General features: G+C 43.2%; 1 protein-coding gene across 1 annotated transcript in view; it reads left to right on the top strand.

The window, feature by feature from the left end:
- The window catches only part of Trap1 (TNF receptor associated protein 1), a 531,360-nt gene that overhangs the window by 498,347 nt on the left and 14,871 nt on the right, over window positions 1-18,142 (top strand). Inside the window, exons 7-10 of the mRNA XM_071596655.1 lie at window positions 114-223; window positions 1,694-1,767; window positions 14,681-14,843; window positions 15,981-16,164. Coding sequence (XP_071452756.1) covers window positions 114-223; window positions 1,694-1,767; window positions 14,681-14,843; window positions 15,981-16,164 — 531 coding nt within the window. The remainder of the gene's footprint in view (window positions 1-113; window positions 224-1,693; window positions 1,768-14,680; window positions 14,844-15,980; window positions 16,165-18,142) is intronic.

Here is an 18,142-nt window from a genome sequence, read left to right as displayed (position 1 = left end):
CGAGGGGCCGTTTATAGAGCGTCACATACTGTAATAATGAATGTTGTGGCACTTCTCCAATCGATGTAAGGCGCGCGATATCTCAGCCCCCACCCGTTCTTGTTCGCTTCCAGGAGCGGCACGTACGAGATACAGCCGGCGGAAGGCGTCCAGCCGGGCACCAAGATAGTCGTCCACCTGAAGGCGGATTGCCGCGAGTACAGCGATGACGACACCATCAAAGGTGAGGTCACCTTTGCCATGGCATGGCCCTCATAACTCTAGTGATGCGGTTTACACTTTTCCCACTGACCTCTTGGAAATATATAATTGGGTGGATTCATTCTGGTCGAAGAAAACTTTACCGCAATCCCTTGCATAACCGTGTGAAAATCCTTTGTCGTGGAACCAAGAAATAATATTACGGAATGCACGACGTAAATTCTTTGTTTTTGGAACATGATCTCAGTACAAATTAGGCATCATTATCATTTCGTTAAATGAAGGGAAACCCGTTCCAGGGAGAGGGATGATAGAGAGGGGGAAGTTGGGGAGCATAAGAATAGGAACCTATATTAATTACTGTTCGAGGACATAAATTCACATCGAGCATAATGCATTCATAATCGTTACAATTGTTTCAAACTTCGATTCATGTTTAGGCAGGTATGGTGTTTTCCAACATTGAAAACTATTTATGGAGAGGTAAATTTTATTAACCTGATAAAATATCCCCAATATAAATCACCAGTATGTTTTAATGAATACAGGATACACGTTTAATCTGTGGGTTCGTGAATAAGCAAATCGCCGACCCCGGTGGCGGCGGGGTAACGTCCTCGTCTGCCATTCCAAGGGTCGCGGGTTCGATTCCCGCCTGGGTGAAATTTCCTCCACCTAGGGCTTGGGTGTTTGTGAATGTGATCATTGTTATCGTTGTTAATAGTTCGATGTAAAGGCCAAAATGTGCTGTTTTCGGACTAATACTGAATAAATAAATAAATGCACAAAACATGACTTTTGGCGTAGACACGTTTGGACAGTTACAGAATATGAAATTCGCAAATTAAATGAGTGTTCCTCGCACTGGGAATGAATCCGCACGCTGGCGTTCTCTTTTAAGAGTGTTACACTTGGTACATTTTCCATGCTGAAACAAAGATATTTATAGTTTACCTGAGGTCACGACAAAAGATTTACCAAGCATATATGATATGAATGGAGAAATTTTTAATTTTTCGGTTTCACGGTTCGATCGTCAATTGGCTTCCTTCAATATTAAATAATATTTTCGGACGAATTGACTTAAACGAGGAATGACTTTTTTATGTCGTTCCCTCTGCTCACTATCAAAATAGTATAATTTTTATCACTCTCAACTTGGTCATTTGCGTAACCCTTGTTGCTTCTTAAGGAAGTCCACCCAACAACTCTCCTCCTTCTCTTTCCTCAACCAATAAATAAGCAGGCCCGGTCATTTCACGGGAAATCATCGAAAATAAAGTTGAAATGTGTTGGTTGCTCATTTATATACGAAAGAAATTATTTCCTCCAAATTCATATTTTTTTAGCCATGAAAATGTTTGTTGAAAGCAATAACATTAACGAAGGCGTCAGCATCCTGAATTGTGTGCAAATATGCATTTGAATCGTATGACTTTTTTCATTTTACTTATCTTTCGATGTAAATGGATCCAAACTTCATTTTCTCCAGGAGTCATCAAGAAGTACAGCAGCTTCGTGGGCAGTCCAATCTTCGTGAATGGGAAACAAGCGAATGTGATTCAGGTGAGTTCTCTGCGTCCACTTCATTGGAGGTGTTCCCATTGTCATATTTCCTCTTTTCCGTCCCGCAGTTCCCAAATCTACAAGCATCATTCAGAGTGCTGAATTTCCATTCCATTCTGTTTAGCTTTGAGCTCTCAAATCCTCAGGTTGTTAGAAAAAAGTCCCAGGTGCAGTATTAAACTTCAAAAGTTACGACCTATGAAAATTAGATGTAATTATTCATTTAAACTCATTGACTGCAGTAATTTCAAATCAATTGTGTTTACTGCACCTCCGTACTTGCACGCAACGAGGACTTGCAGTCTTACTCGTACTTGAATAAACTTACCTCTGTTTTCTCGGATTGCGCCCATGATGTGTTGCGTTTCTGTTTCGCGGAGGAGTTTTGAGAGACATTTTTCATTCCAACGGTAAAAATAAATCTTGCGAATATATGGATGCTCGGTGGAATCGAAGGTCCAAAGTTTACTTCCGAAAGTGAAGCACGCGGACATGTTGTTTGGTTTTGGCGATTCTTATCGCTATCGCCAGTTGAATTTTTTCTTGGCAAGCTGAATATGATGAATTTACAGGGTACGTTCCGAAAGTAATGCAATTGAATTTTCCGCGCCGCTCCTATTGGTCGGATTGGGACCGAACCACTTGGAGTGGGTGGGGGGGACACTAAGCTATGCCGCGAAACTGATCTCAGTGCTTTGGAAGCGGCAGGAATATCAGTTATGCTAAACATCTGCGCGCCGACCGTGTCGCGAAAGACCAACCGAGCGGAAATTTCAGGTGAATTTTCGCAACGTATTGAAAATGAACTGATTATTTGGACAACGTCATCACTGGTGATGAAACCGGGGTTTTTTAAAACGATCCAGAAACAAAACGCCAAGCCTTTGAGTAGCACACCGACCAGTCTCCCAAGCCCAAAAAGGCAAGAGTGAGCAAATCAAAACTGAGAAGAATGCTCATTGTCTTTTTCGACCGTTAAGGAGTGGTCCATAAGGAGTTAGTTCCTCAAGGACAGACAGGTAACGCTGCCTACTGCGTGGATGTGCCGGAAAGACTCCGAAAAAGGGTCTTTAGGACGAGAAGACATCTCCGCAACCTGGCAGCTCCATCACGACAACGGGCCTTGCCACAACGATGCGCCACGAGTCCGCGAGTTCCCGGCCAAACAGGAGCAGGTGCAAATTTGTGCAAATTTGTGTAATAACTTATTTTTAAAAATAATTTCAATACTTTTTTAACGCACCCTGTATGTATACACGGATTAAAACTAATCAATCGGGGATTGGGGTCTATGCGCCGAGTAGTGTTCTCGTCGCTGATGGGATAAGGCAAAGCCTTTTCCATTGACTGCGATCGACAACTTAGGGGCTCTTAAAATACTACCTTGATCAAAAATTTCCCGGAATTTATTCAGAAAATTAAAAATACAAGTTTATTCATCTAAATCTATATTGTCCCCTTCAAAGTAATCCTCATCGACTGCAACACACTTATGCCAGCGCTTGATCCAATCCTCGAAACATTTTTTATATTCGGTTTTCGGTATGTCCATCAGTGCTTCCTGCGATTTTTCCATTGCTTCCTCTCGGCTGCTAAAACGCGTTCCCCGTAATGGTTTTTTAACTCGATTGAACAGAAAGAAGTCACAGGGAGCCAAATCAGGTGAATTCGGTGGCTGTTGGATGGTATTTGTTGCATTTTTCGTCAAAAAATTACGAATAATGATAGCACTGTGCGACGGTGCGTTATCATGGTGCAAAATCCACGAGTTTTCTGCCCACATTTCTGGTCTCTTTCGGCGAATTGCTTCATGCAAACGTCTCATAACGCCCAAATAATACTCTTTGTTTACTGTCTGGCCTTCTGGCAAAAATTCATGATGCACTACACCGTTGTAATCCATGAAAACCGTCAGCATTGCCTTCTTTTTTGACTGAAAACGACGTGGTTTTTTTGGTCTCGGCTCATTTGGTGAACGCCATTCACTTGCCTGATGTCTGGATTGCGTGTCGTACTCATAAACCCACGTCTCGTCTCCAGTAATGATCCTTTTGATGAATGTGGGATCGGATTCAGCCTCGCAAATCATGTCTTTTGCGACGTCAACACGGTCTCTTTTTTGCATGAAATTGAGGTCTTTTGGCACCAACTTTGCTGCTACACGACGGAAACCCAAATCATTAACCACAATGTCTTGGGCGGATCCATAGGCAATGTTCAAGTCCTCCGCTATTTCTCTGATGGTTAATTTGCGGTTATTGACCAACATTTCTTTTACTTTATCAATTTTTTCACCGACTTTCGATGTCGATGGTCTGCCACTGCGTTCATCATCTTCGATTGACTCACGACCACTTCTGAACCGCTCGTGCCACTGGTAAACGACCGTTTTTTTTAGAGAATCGTTGCCGAAACACTTTTCCAACATTTCCAACGTCCGTGCGCCACTAAATCCGTTTTTTACGCAAAATTTAATACAAGTTCGTTGTTGCAAATTTAAATCCATTTCTGCAATTGTAAAAAATCGCCAACACACACAGAGATAGATGTACTCTTGGCTACGTAACTTTTGCAAATGTCAAGTTATGACACTAAGATTTAAAGGGAATATCAACAACAGATGTACCAATTTAACAAAAAAACAGAACTCAAATCGGAACGATGGGAGCGCCACACGGTGGTTATTCCGGGAACTTTTTGATCAAGGTAGTATAGCTAGAAGGATGCCGTAGGAGTTTGAAACGCACCCCACAGCGCATGCGCGCACTGTTAATTGCATACCGCAAAGGATACGCCGTTGCTGATTTTGGACTCGAGCCATAGAGCGAGCGAGCGGTTCCTCGAGAATTCCTGGTTCTTTCCCGATGGGATGTAAAATCTGTAATTGTACTAAGTCTGTAGTAGCGCAGTTTTGTAACGGTGGAACGCAATTATTTTTAGGCGGATGATCTAACGTTATCCTTTCCCTTCGAATGCTCTCGATGGAATTCCTCGACTTCCACCAGTAGCGGTAGCGTTGGTCGGCCCTGCCGTTGCAATGGCTGAGTCTGCTCTCGGCTGGGGAAGACTGGTCGTTTGTTGGGATCCGAGTCGGTGGAGAACTAATTTCTAGATGAGTAAGCCTTAATTAAACGCTCAGTTAGAGGTGTGAAATCATTGACGGTCAAAACCAGTTCATTTTTCTTTCGTACATAAATATCGCCCAAAGCAGAAAGAGTGATGCGCTCGCGCGCACCCCTTCCAGGGTTTATTCTCCTTTATATATGATTTTTGTTAAGTTTCCCAACACTCTCTGTCCCCCCCCCCTTTCCCCACCTCACCCGGTTGGCCCGTGGGTATTGTGTTGTTGGGTCAGATTGGAGAGTTTCCCCGTGACTCAAAAGTTAATCCTACCTCCTCGGCACGCATCTGCATCTTTTATCGGAATAAAACAATTCGCGAGTGACCGACTTTTGTTCAATCAACGCTCCAAGGAGCAGTGCATCAAAATTTGTTTGCGCGTTACCATGGAGATTGCGATGGCTCCATTCTAGACGCTAATATTCAAGCGATGGACTTCACGGGAGGGAATCTCGACAATGGCGTGTTTTGAAAACCCACGAAAGCGTTTGTTTAGTGATTTTTTAGTCGCGCGGTGCGTTGGGGGAATATTGTAAAAGCCCTGTGCCACCGAAATCTCCGACCCCACAAAGGATATGAAGGGAATGCGGTCATTTCTGTTGAATGACTTAAACGCAGCGAGTTGTATAAAACACAGGAGTGATTCTCATCCAAGAGAACTCGTATGCTTGTTTGTCTAAAGTACAATGACGTTGAAAGTAGATACTGATATAAAATGGGGTTAATGTCAGAACGTAAATTTGTTTCTACATGTCGAATATTTTTGCTTCCTTGTAATATAGATTAGGGCAAAGTATTTTAAGAAGAAACTATTGCAATTGCGAGATTTAAACGGAATCAAACACGTTTTCGCCATTTTGCGAATGCTGTCTCTGTCCAGCTGAGGGATTAGAGTCCAGCTCAGTGACTGAGCTATGTAATTGGATTTATAAATGACTTTAAAACTGTTAGCCAGAGCGGTATGATATGTTTTATACTTAAAATTATCTCATTGTGATTATGTGAAATGATTCAATCATAGCCAAATTAAGCTCACCTCCGGTGATACCTTCGACCTTTATCACAGTGTCGTCACCCAAAAATAATTCTTAGAAAGGCGGATCATAAAACTATTTCTATTGGCATTTATTGTTTGGGGTGTTGGGGGAACCTATGGTCACTTGCGCCATTAAGGAGAGGTTCGGTCGGATTAGAGTGATCGTGAAATGGAGGAAAGGTGGAGAGGGGCACGGCGTAGGCATTAGTCTACTGTTAATAGCGGAAGTCACCATGGGGTCCACAGTTAAACGTCCCATCCGACGGACGGCGTACTCCACATAGTGTCTCCAGTAAGGATCGGGAATCCATCAAAAATGTACTGACAAATCTGAGATTCGACCCTGAGACTCAGGGATAGGAAGCCAGTACATTCGCCTCCTAATTATTTTTGTTTTAGCCATTTGTATTTAGATGAATTTCCGGGTAAAGGGGTGGATTTTTCTTTTTTCGTTCACTATTAAAGGTAATTCGCACAAATAATTCATTAGACGTCCGTTTTGTGCGGATATTTCTTGTTGATTTGATCCGTAGCATTTCCGTTTTTGGGGAAAATTATTCTCTGGCTCCGGAAATAGTAATAAATACAGTTGCTGATCAGCCTGTTCAAGGCAATGCGTATGTCACCGTCGATTATGAATTTATTTTCTATTCATGGACGGGTTGGTTGTGCAAAGGAAAATCATACGGAGAACTTAATGTCCTGATCGGATCATTTTTTTTTAATCTGAAGCCTTGAAGGTAGAAAAGTATATTTGCCATGCCTGCTCGTAATCATAAAAAAATGCGTCAGTTTTTTGCTTACGCTCAGATTAGCAAATGAAAATATCTGAATAATAAACGAAATCACGACAAATTCGTCCCATTAACTCTCAGTTTGTGTGTATAACGTTGTACGACGTAGGTGGAAGCCGGTGTAAATTGCAGTTAGACTCCCTGACGTCAGTAATTCATGTGTTTTTTACCACATGAAGTAGTGTGCATGTACGAATGTGTGTATGTTTTGGGGCCAACCTCAATCCTAAATAAGTGATTTATTAATTCAAAATCAGCCGAAAAATTCGCCTCAAAATGAATGTAATGGCTTGAACGATTATTTAGTCGCCGTATTCAACTCCGATTACATGAATTGAATCTCGAAATGGAAAAAATGCTTCACGGCTTTCAAGTTAAAGAGAGCAAATCGATGAATTACAACCTCGATGTTGTCTCACTCTAATTTTGTTTAAAATACCCTCTCAAATAGATTCCTCCGCTTATTCATCCTTCCCTATCCCTACTTGATATGCTTTGTGGAGAGTACTTTGAGTGAGTACGACGTCCGTCGGGTGGGACGTTAAACTGCGGACCCCTTGGCGCCTTTAGAGTTAAGAGTAGGCTAATGCCGACGCCCTTTCTCCTTTCCCATCCATTCCTAATGGCGCAAATGACCTTAGCCGTCGGCCGCCTCCCATTGAAATAACTACTACTACTCATTCATCCTTGGAACTTCTTGCTTATCAAAATGCATTAACTGGAACCAACTCCTCGTAGAAAAACACTCATTTTTCCTTGATTTTGTTTCAAGAATAGGTATACAAATTTAAAGGTCAAAGGTGAAGGTCATACTGAAGCAGATGGAATGATGTTATACGAGGTTTGTGAAAATGTATGTAGAACATTGTTTCCTGACATGACTGTACGTCATAGCACGCTCGCACCACGCAGGCTCGGTGGTGGGGGTTCTGACCTCCAGCACGCGCCAATCGCCTGCGAGCGTTCGCTCAGGAAAGATCGTGTTTTCAGTGGACCCCTGTCGAGTGGCTCGGTGCAATCGCAGCGAACGATTGAATGGCGGTACGCCATCAAGTTTTGTGTTGGACTGGAGAAATCAGATACGGAGACATTGGGCATGATTCTCCAAGTGTTTGAGGATGTAAGCATGACACAAACTGATGGGCCATAAGCTCTTCAAAGGTGGCCGAGAGAGTGTGTAGGGCGAGCCCGGCGCTGGACGTCCGTCGGGGTCAAGAAGCGACGACAACGTGCAACGTGTGATAAGTGAAGTGCTGAATTCAGATCGTCGGTTAAGTTTGCGCATGATCGCAGGTCTTATATTGGCATTCATAAGATGACAATGCACACACCATTATCACTGAAAATTTGGCGATGCGAAAGATCTGCGCTAAACTCATCCCGGAGGTCTTGACGGGCGACCGAAAGAGCAGAGTCAAGAGCGTCTGCTTGCGAAGACCTTCAGCAACGCGTAGAAGATGAGCCCGACTTTTTGGGCAACGTACGAGGGTCATCCGGAAAGTAGTACCCGTTCGTGAAATAAAAAGACAAAAGTAAATATTAACAAACATAAAAAATTTTATTTGAAAGAGGATACTTTAAACTACTTCTCAACATAATCTCCAAGCAAATTAAGGCATTTGTCATAACGTGTGACAAGTTTCTGTATTCCTGCTGCATAGTCCTTCGCCGCCAGCTCATTGAGATACGCGAGGGACCCATCTTGCACAAATTTTTGCATAATGCAGATGGTGTTTAACAATTTCATGAACAATTGTTCGAGAAACATTGGGAAAATGCTCACAGATGTCATCAATTGTGACGCGCCGATCGTTCCTCACGAATTCGTCAACTGAGCTCACCAGTTGGTCTGTAATGACAGACGGTCTGCCCGAACGCTCATCGTCGTGTGTGTTCCCCCTCCCCATGTTGAAGTTGCGACACCACCGCCGAACAGACGACTCGTCCATTACATTGTCTCCATACACCTCCTTTAATTGGCGATGAATATCACATGGGCGAACGTTTCTTGCATTGAGGAATTTAATCACTGCCCTCACTTCACAACTGGCGGCGTTCTCAATTTTTTTAAACATTGTAAACAATCACAGAAACAACACAGGCAATGCTAGCGTCACGCAACTTGGCTCAGAGAAGGCAGACAAGCCACTGAAGCTATCTGACCTCGTCCAGCGGCTACTCGCGTCGTCAGCACTTCATGCGGCACGAACGGGTACTACTTTCCGGATGACCCTCGTAATCACGGCACCAGTAGACTATTTCATGTTCCCGAAAGTGAAATCCTCCCTCAAAAGACACCACCATGGGACGCTAAGTGCCGTTAAAGAGGCTTGCACGTTTGTACCCTCAAGGACCGTCCGCCTATCAGGGAGCCTTCGAGTCGTGGAAGAGCCGCTGCTGGCAAAGGGTGTCGGCACTGTGGTGGAAAGAGGTAATATGAAGAATTTTGAGGCATTATAGCATTATCTGAAATAAATCGACTTTCACTTTTTATACAAACCTTGTATATTGTGTTGAATTGTGAAACGATAATAGCAGTTGTAGTACTTAAATTTAGGAAATCTTGGGTCGAAGGCTGAAGAAGTATTTATAAAAAGGACGAGATCAATTAGCCGTTTCAAAGAAACTGCGGGAGATGCCGAAAACAGTAACTTTTAACGGAGTCATCCGCTAATGTGTATTTCAATGCAACAATTTCAGAGTGTAAAAATCATTCGCCTTGACCGGGATCCCGGTCAAGGCGAATGATTTTTACACTCTGAAATTGTTGCATTGAAATTAGCCGTTGATTATAGGTACAACAACTAGTGGATACCTAAATGTGGGTTGGAAACTTCATCTTGGAGAAGCGGTGAGGGACTTAAAAGTGAGTGAGTATGGCTGAGTACGAACGGTCATGTTGGATGGGAAGGAAGACAAACGATAAATCAGGGTCGGAAAGAAGAGGAAGCCGGTGGGGAAAATTCGAAGAAGACAGAAGAAGTGGATGGAGGAGATGACGCCGTGAGATGTCGAGTGAGGATCATACGTACTCTTGGGAACAAGGAAGCAAGAAAATATTCAGACGACGTGAGGGAATTTAGTTTTTTTCTCAGCTGAAGATCGGAATGCCATTTGGCGGAATTTGCATTTCTTCCCTCTGCAAAAGAATTTCGATTCTCTACAGGAATGCACCAATGTTTTCAGGGAAACATCTAAAATTTGTCTTCACGCAGTACATGGCTTTTGATGAAAACGAGCGAAATTGTGAGCTAAATCTATGTGGTTTCTCATTAAGTGATCCAAATCCCCACGGGTTCTAATTAGTGTAGCTGAAAATTGTTTCAAATGATGGGATCAGAGGTGGAGAGCTGTAAGCTTTTGCTGCCACGTGTTGTTTCCTTGTGAATGAGCTCCTTAATCCGCTGGTTTATCCTGACTGGTTTAGGTTACTTTTAAATTATGCTAATCCAGCGGTAAATCTTCTTTTCCGCGTTGTCTTCTTGCTCAGAAAGCGTCGGAGTAACACATTTTTTATGTTTTTATTAGGGTATTTGACGAATCAGACGATGCTCAAGCGAAACTTCAAGTAAGTCTTATGGAAGCGCAGTTATGTGGGCGAAAGAGCAGTGGGCTCGTATTTGGGGTATAGTCGGTGGCAATTTCGTTATTCATGGTGTACGAAACGTTACTGTGCATGTATATGTAATGGACCACATGCGATCATGAAACACGTGATCCATTAATTACGTATCGAGATCTCGAAATTAACGAAGATGGCGTTGGGGGGGGGGCATCCGTTCCGCCTCTCAAGCCCCGGACTCCCCGCCAGAGGGTTCATTGGGAGCCCATGTCTCCTCACCGCGCACATTAATCCGCGGGCCGCATGCTCCCTGCCCTCCACTCACCTCCGACCTTTTTAAGCCTCGGAAGGCGACGCGACTTTAAGCGGGAAAAGCCGTCTCGCGGGATTCGCGGGTTTGCCACCTTAACTCTTGGAAGCAAATTTCAACTGAGGAACTCGAGGCAATCATTCTAAAGCAAAGTTTAAAGCGGGGGCCGTTTTTAATTCGCAGCGGGCGGTTGCTAAATTCATGGAATTGGTTTCGTCGAACTAGAACGCGTGACTGAGGAAATGGATCTACTAAGTACTAATCGACTAAGGATCTCGGAATTGTTTTCCTTGAAATGGCGCCGTATGACCACCTCCGTCGACCCCAAAAGTGTGAATCTGGGTACATGCTGCGTCAAAGATCTGGTTTCATTAATGGGAAACTCTCCATATCAATGTCTTTGTGTAGTGTTTTATTTTAATATTTATCCTCCGTGCTTCCCATCAGTTCTCTCCTTCTAGTAAATGCTGAGCAAATTGTACGCGGAGCATTTTAATAGGCGATGGAATGTTGAAGGCTGTGATGGAGGGGACGAAGGCGAAGCGTAGCGGAAGGGCAAGGAGAAGAAAAAGTTGGACGGAATGAAGGGAGGAAGGGAAAGAGACATGCAAAATTGAAGAGATGTTTATTGAAGTGCCCTCGTTGCGTCATGGAGCGCTTCAGCGATGTCTCGTCAGCGTGACCAGCCCAAAACTGGCGTTAATCAGGTGTACCAACTATCGTAGCGATAAAAACCTCTTCATCCCTGTGGAAAATGAAGAGTGATTTGTGACTGTTTTTCGGCGATGATTTGCTGCGGTATGCATTTAAGTGCAACTCGAGGCGTCCGTGTTCTCGTGCGAGTTTCATTTGCCAGGGACTCACGTTTTATCGCAGCGCAGAAATCGACCTCGGAATGGACGGGAAGGTGGGCGCGGAAACTCCGTATATAGTAGATGCCCCGGATAGATGGATGAGGGGGGTGCGCGCCCCCCTCAAATTGTCCGGACTAAAAAATTTATGAATAATTCGGCACCGCGGCAAAATCCGCATTTTCTCAATTTGAAAATCGTGAATTGGCGAGCACATTACTTTCTCGGAATTGTTTTCCTTTAAATGACGAAAGACGAAGACAGCGCTCAATAATGAATATGTGGTAACATATTCCATTGCTTGGATCATTTAGTAATGATTAATTTCCTTGCACCTCTACGAGGCGAAAAATAAGAAATTGTCTCGAAATCACCTCCTCCGGCCATTCTGGTCATTCTTAAATAGACTTTCGTAGTTTCTCAGAAATATCTTTTCTTTCGGGGTGGAATGGATTCGGCAATCGCCATGGTGATCTAGCGAACGCCGACAGTGGGGTTTTTACGTTGATATCATCATTCATGGGGGGGCCAAGAGTAAAATGCGAAAAATTTTCATTTGAACGAAGTGTTTTTAATTTTTCCTGAGAAATGTCATAAATGGGGACCCGAATAAGAAAAACTGAATCTTAATCTGACCAATGTTTCCATTCCTACGGTAATATATCAATTCTTTCGTAATGTCATGGAGTAAGAGCATGGAGTTAATAAGAGGCCGAAGCGGCCATTGCGGTCGGCTTCGGCCAAAATGTAATTGATCACTCGTATCACTCAATAAAATTGTGAAATATGAAACTTAAGTTATACAAATATTTTTCATTTATTTGTTCGCAAAATAATCCTATCGCAGACGCCTAAGTGCCACCCACCAGAGACCTCTGAAGCGAGAGATTTTACAGCGGGGAAATCATTCGCTCGTGAGCCGAAGCCGGGTCTCTCGAATCCCGGTCGAGTTCTTTTCCATCGGTGCATTTTGATTCGCTGTACTCTGAAATGCAGTTCACGGCGCTGCTTTTCTTCATTCTCTCCGTCTCCTCGGCGACTCTTTCGCCATACTCTCCTGAAAGGAATTGCATCGTACATATCACGACCGCCCTCTCGCGTAATCCGAGCAACTTTCCCCCCCCCCCCCCCACATCCCATTCGGTCTGCAAGGGGGCGTAACTAGTGACGTCACCCTGCCGTCCCCCCCCAAAATGCAGCATACCGTCCGTCTGCATTATTTCCCTCTCCCCTCCTCCCGACCGCTACCCCCCCCCCCCTCCCTCTCGAGCGAGCGAGCAATTCGACCGTGAGGGGGGACGGGGGCAAGGAGAGCGTGGCCGAGTGAGATGATTAAGCCTGAGTGAGAGGCGGGGGGGGGGAAATGTCCCCCCCCCCGTACACTTCGCCGATTGGTTGTGGGGTCGGGTAGCGCAGGGAGGGCCGGCTCCCCACCGATTGATGGCGCCACCCGCCTCGGATTAATGGGGCCGCACGTATGGCGCAAAGAGGGCCTCTCTATCACCGCCTGAAGGGCACTCCTGCGCGGTTGCTTCGGATCACTCGAGGCGCCCGCCCTCGGTTGGGCTTCGTCCTTTCTGGGGGGGGGGGGGAGGGGGTGGACTGGGGTGTTGGAGGCTGCTTCATTTGTTCGCTCAAGTATTGGAAAGGGGGGGGAGGGGGGATTTATGTGAAATATAACGATTTATTTCCCTCGACTCAAATGACACTACTCGTCTGCATTTATATATTACCTCATTACCTTGAGAGTTGCAGTGGTGGAGTGTGGCAGGGGGTGTTAGGTTACCAGCCATTAGCGCAATTGATGGCGTGTTTAATTTTATTCAGGAAGGTCACATTACGATTAGTTTCTGTTATAGATATGGATTGTGCGGAAGAAAAATGATTCCCTATGTCAATTGTTCGGTAACTAAGTGTATGTAATGTGTGTAACAAACTACTGCAGCTTGTTGCTCAAAATGTAGCAGTTGACAATTTGAAATTTATAGATATTGTGGACTCCTGCATACCAAAATAAAGAAGGTGTTTTGTGCCCTCTTCTTGGTTCAGTAGCCAGAAGTCTATGATGTTGAGCTGATCCCCACAGCGTGCCCAGGCGTGTACTTGATTCTAGGATAGTGAGCAGTGAGTTCCTTTCCTTGTTCCAGTCCTGCAGTTCACCAAAAAGTTCTTGCAGCCAGGAAATCACATGGCTTTGGGTCTTAATTGGCCGTCCAAGGGCATCTGCCCCATTTGAACCCGATAATCCTCTGCTCAGCATGCAAATGCCTCATTCATTAGTCTTCCATGCCATCCTGTTCTACAGTTAAGACACCTAATTACCCAGATTTTGGAATGGTTTCCACGATTAGTGGAGAACATTGGAATTCTCAATCCAGTTAATCTTAATTCTCCTCTTATGTCCATTTGTAGATGGAAGTGGGCCAATTAAATTAGCTCTCTCAGCACGATAACATTAAAGAGTGATGAAGAATACATCTGTGCCTTAATGATCAAGTATGCATGAGCTTTGCGATGAGTCTCAATGAAAGCATAGACTAATTCATGCACAGTATTAAAGGACTGTTAGTTTATTGCTGTCATAATTTTTTTGGTGTAAATATATGACTATTTTTTTCCTTTTCTGGTATATCTCCTTGTCTTCTGAGGATTAAGACATTCCTTTGCCAATCACCAATTTTCCCAGTCACCAGTGTTCTTTGAGCACCACTTATGTGTGGCTAGAAACTTTGACCATCAGGTCGTTACCCTTGTGTTCAAATCCAATTTATTGATGCCAGAGACAACTAGGACTATAACAAAGAATATATTTGTTTGAACAAGGAACACCAAAGTGGACACCAGTGGAGGAAACTCCTTTGTCTTAATTAATTGCATTTGGGCCAATGCCAGTCATTGCGATGCTCCTACTTTGATGCAAATATTCAAAAACTAATCGCATAAAAATGTTAAAGTAAACCATGCAATCAAGGATTCTAGTTAAGGTTATCCCTAGTGCCTTCTTCAATTTCCAGTAAGTAACTAAAGAAAATACTCTTTTGAAATGTTCAATGTGGAAGCTTTTCCTTGAGCAAATGGGTCAAATTTGCCAATGCAAAAAAATTGAATGCCACTGAGTGAATAGTGGGTACAATTACATGAGAATTACTGCTCACGCATTTATTTGGTTTTCTGAATGGATGCTCTTTGTGTGCCCACCTCCCTTGTATTGTGTCTAATCCACATCTCCTCTGCTTGCAGCCCCTGTGGTTGATGGACCCCAAGGACGTGAAGCAGGACATGCACGACGAGTTTTATCGCTTTGTGAGCAATTCCTACGACCGGCCACGCTTCTCTCTCCACTACACAACGGATGCCCCACTCAGCATTCGGGCGCTCCTCTACATCCCAGAGGGGAAGCCAGGTAACTGGGCAAGTCAAAGATTGTGTGGGTCGTTTTCGTCATGTGAAAGATGGCGTTGCAAGTATTTGTTCAGAAAGTGAGCGAAATATTCAACAAATGTAGTATATTTGGCAAATGTTGAAATAAATTTCATGGGGAAAAATTCCCATTATGTCGATGGCAATGGCTTATTCTTCACTCATGGATAAAAGAGTTGATCCTCTTGGAGGAAGAAATAAATAATAGCCTTTAGGCTCTATAGATATTACTTCAAAGGAACTATAACAAATTAAATTCAAGTTGCTTGAAGGGAATGAACAAGTGCATGTGGCATTTGTCTGCTTTTTGGTCTTAATGATTTCATTTACATTCCCATTTACACTGCTCTAGTCAGGCACTACTATAAATACCAAGAGAATCATTGGAATTTATTTGAGTTTATTGTTATTATTGATATATTTGCCTCAATGTATGATGTAGGGGCATTGGGGTTTTTGTTTGGCTAAACTATAGGCCTCTCATTTAGGAATCATATCCTCTAGTGAAACTTAATGCCATTTTTATTATTTTAAAAAACAAAAATTTCATTTAAACGTTGTATATGTGTCGTTAATAGAATTTAGTATTCATGAAGAATGAATGGGATATATAAATTTGACCCTTTGCATTGTTTGTATCATGAACCACAACTGCTCGAACCAAGTTTCATTGCACAGGTCCATGTAATCAATCGTAAATGAGTCTCAGGTGACCTCAGGGTGGAGGGGAGGAAACGGCCTCCCTCCCTCATGGAGATAACTAATAATTCATTACAATTACATTATATTACCATTAGATTCATTCATATGACAAATAATTCACAACTGTTGCCTTTCTAGTAAGAGCTAATTTGTTGAAAATAATATGACCGTTCAGAGACCACGGCTGTGATGCAATTCATGGCTCGCTTAAATAATTCTCGTCAGAGTATTAATTTTCATTGGGCACCGGGAATGCGCCTGATCCCATTTGCAAGTCACCGAGGTAATTGGAAAGTGTTGCAGCTTCCTCCCGCAGGTGATCCCATGGACGGGTCAGTCAGTGGGGAAAGATTTCAGGACCAGTGGAATGTGTTTATTGTGGAGTGATGACAATGATTCTCACCGTTGTTTCTTGCAGGGTTGTTTGAGATGAGCAGGGACACGGAGGTGGGCGTTGCGCTCTACAGCCGCAAAGTGCTGATCAAGAGCCGGGCCGAAAACATCCTGCCCAAGTGGCTGCGGTTTGTGAAAGGAGTGGTGGACTCCGAGGACATTCCCCTCAACCTCAGCCGTGAACTGCTCCAGAACAGTGCCCTCATCAGGTGGGGAGGGCTTCTGTTACACTTACTGTCGGATGACTGCTTGAGCCAGGGTCATCAAGCAGCTAGCTCTTTTGTGGGCCAAAGGAATGCTTAATGGAGAGCTCAAGCTCTCTGCGCACCACAGCTATACTCTCAAGTTTACCAATTCAGTTCAATTCAATTCCAAGAGTGTTTATTTTCCATCGGCATTTTTACAAATAGGCTTTAAACTGATCCAATATAATTCCATTATTATGCTAGGTAAGGCTTATGATAAAACATTTCTTTACAGATAAACGTGTGGCTTATGGAATGAAAAACTTTTGTCAGCATTTTTTTGTTGTTTAAACATTGGTGAAGTGTTTGAAATGTAATTTCCCCAATATTCACTATTTAATGCTTCTTTTAAATATTTCAATGCACATGTCCAACCTACATCTATAGTATACTAAAATTTCAGGGAAGTTTTTTGTTTAAAGGGAATTTTTTACATGTTTAGTTTTAGTCATTGCGCTTTGTCCTTCACTTGTTCCAAGGTGACCTACCTTCAGAGGAAGAGCAAGGCTAGGGCCTTTTCCTTGCTTTTGCTTTTCATGTGTTCAACAAAAGTAGTTTGCATTGAGGAATGGGTGAATTTTTGAACAATTAGGAGTGCCAACCAGAGCTGTAACATAACCATTCAGCTCATAGTAATTGTTGCATTTTTATTTTCACCAATGGTTGAAGTTATTTTGCAGTTTGGAATAGAAAAATTCATAAGCAACCACAGGATTCAGGTCCTAGGCCAAATTTGAACCAGGAATGATAAAAAAATTATTTCACTCACCTGACCCTGAAAGTGGTTCATTCAAAAATAAATATGAAGTAGTAGGATATAACGTAAGATTATATGATCAAGTGGAACTAATGGCCTTGTTAACGACTGGAAGTGGGTCTAATATATACTCCCCTGGATTAGTCAGTTCTTCCTCAAGCCCCATACTTAACCCTCTCCTGAGAAGGAATGGATGCACGTTAGAATCTGTTCTTTAGACAGTGGAGAGTATCTTGATATACCAGATAACAGAGAGGGAGCATGGAACAGTCTCTCGGCCAGGGTATTAATTTTTATCTCCCCTATCTTTTGGGACATAAGGTAAGGAAATCCATTCATGTTGGTCCTGGATCACTGCTAGATAGATAGCTCCGTTGTGGGGACGTTTCCCATTGGTAGTTGTGAAATAATGACAATGCTGGGACACCAAAATCTTTTTGTGGTGCATTTTATTTGTAGCCTGATATCATTTTAGTATTCTGCTGTTGCTCTTTAGGAGTAGATAATTATTTTGTAAAAAAAAAGGAGTTTTTTAGTTTAAGGATGGTAACGACAGGTTTTTGTGTCAAATAAGCAGCGGCAGTTGTGTGAAAAACACTATCTGAAATTACTGCAAATTTTAAAGGTTTGATGCCATGTGCCGTGGGTGCAGTGTGGCAGGAGCATTGATTCAGTGCATTTGTCGGGCACTGTTCTGCTACACAAAAGTGTAATTGTCAGAAACATCAGCAGTCACGACAATGCACCCTCGTTTGAGAGATGGGGTCGAATGTCGAATGAATCCCGACTGTCTCTTCACTGCTCAATTGGGCACTACAAGTTGGGTAATCTTTTCTTTGAAGGCCTCATAAAAAATCAAGATTTGGGAATAATCTAAACGGAGCGACTATCATTCGAGTGGGTGCACGATATTTTGCTGGGCCCTTAGAGCCAAGTACATAATATTGGATAAACTTAAAAAAAACTGCTCTAACTGGGCCAATAATTGGCTGGAGGTGAAATAATATACTTTTGCAAATGTGTGGAAATGTCGCTTGGTTGGCGGCCACGGCATCATTGGTGGGAGCGTAGCACAGAATGAGACAATAGTATTCGGTTTATCAATCTTTATTTAACCCTTTTCAAGATATGGGGTTCAGGCACCGGGGAGTAAGAATGAGCGAGCACTTACGGGTGTAGGGCGTG

This window comes from Hetaerina americana, unplaced genomic scaffold (assembly GCF_022747635.1).
Source record: "Hetaerina americana unplaced genomic scaffold, ioHetAmer1.1.p SCAF_8, whole genome shotgun sequence".
Lineage (NCBI taxonomy): Eukaryota > Metazoa > Arthropoda > Insecta > Odonata > Calopterygidae > Hetaerina > Hetaerina americana.
Note: the sequence above shows the minus strand (reverse complement) of the source record. Positions and strands in the feature narration are given on the sequence as shown.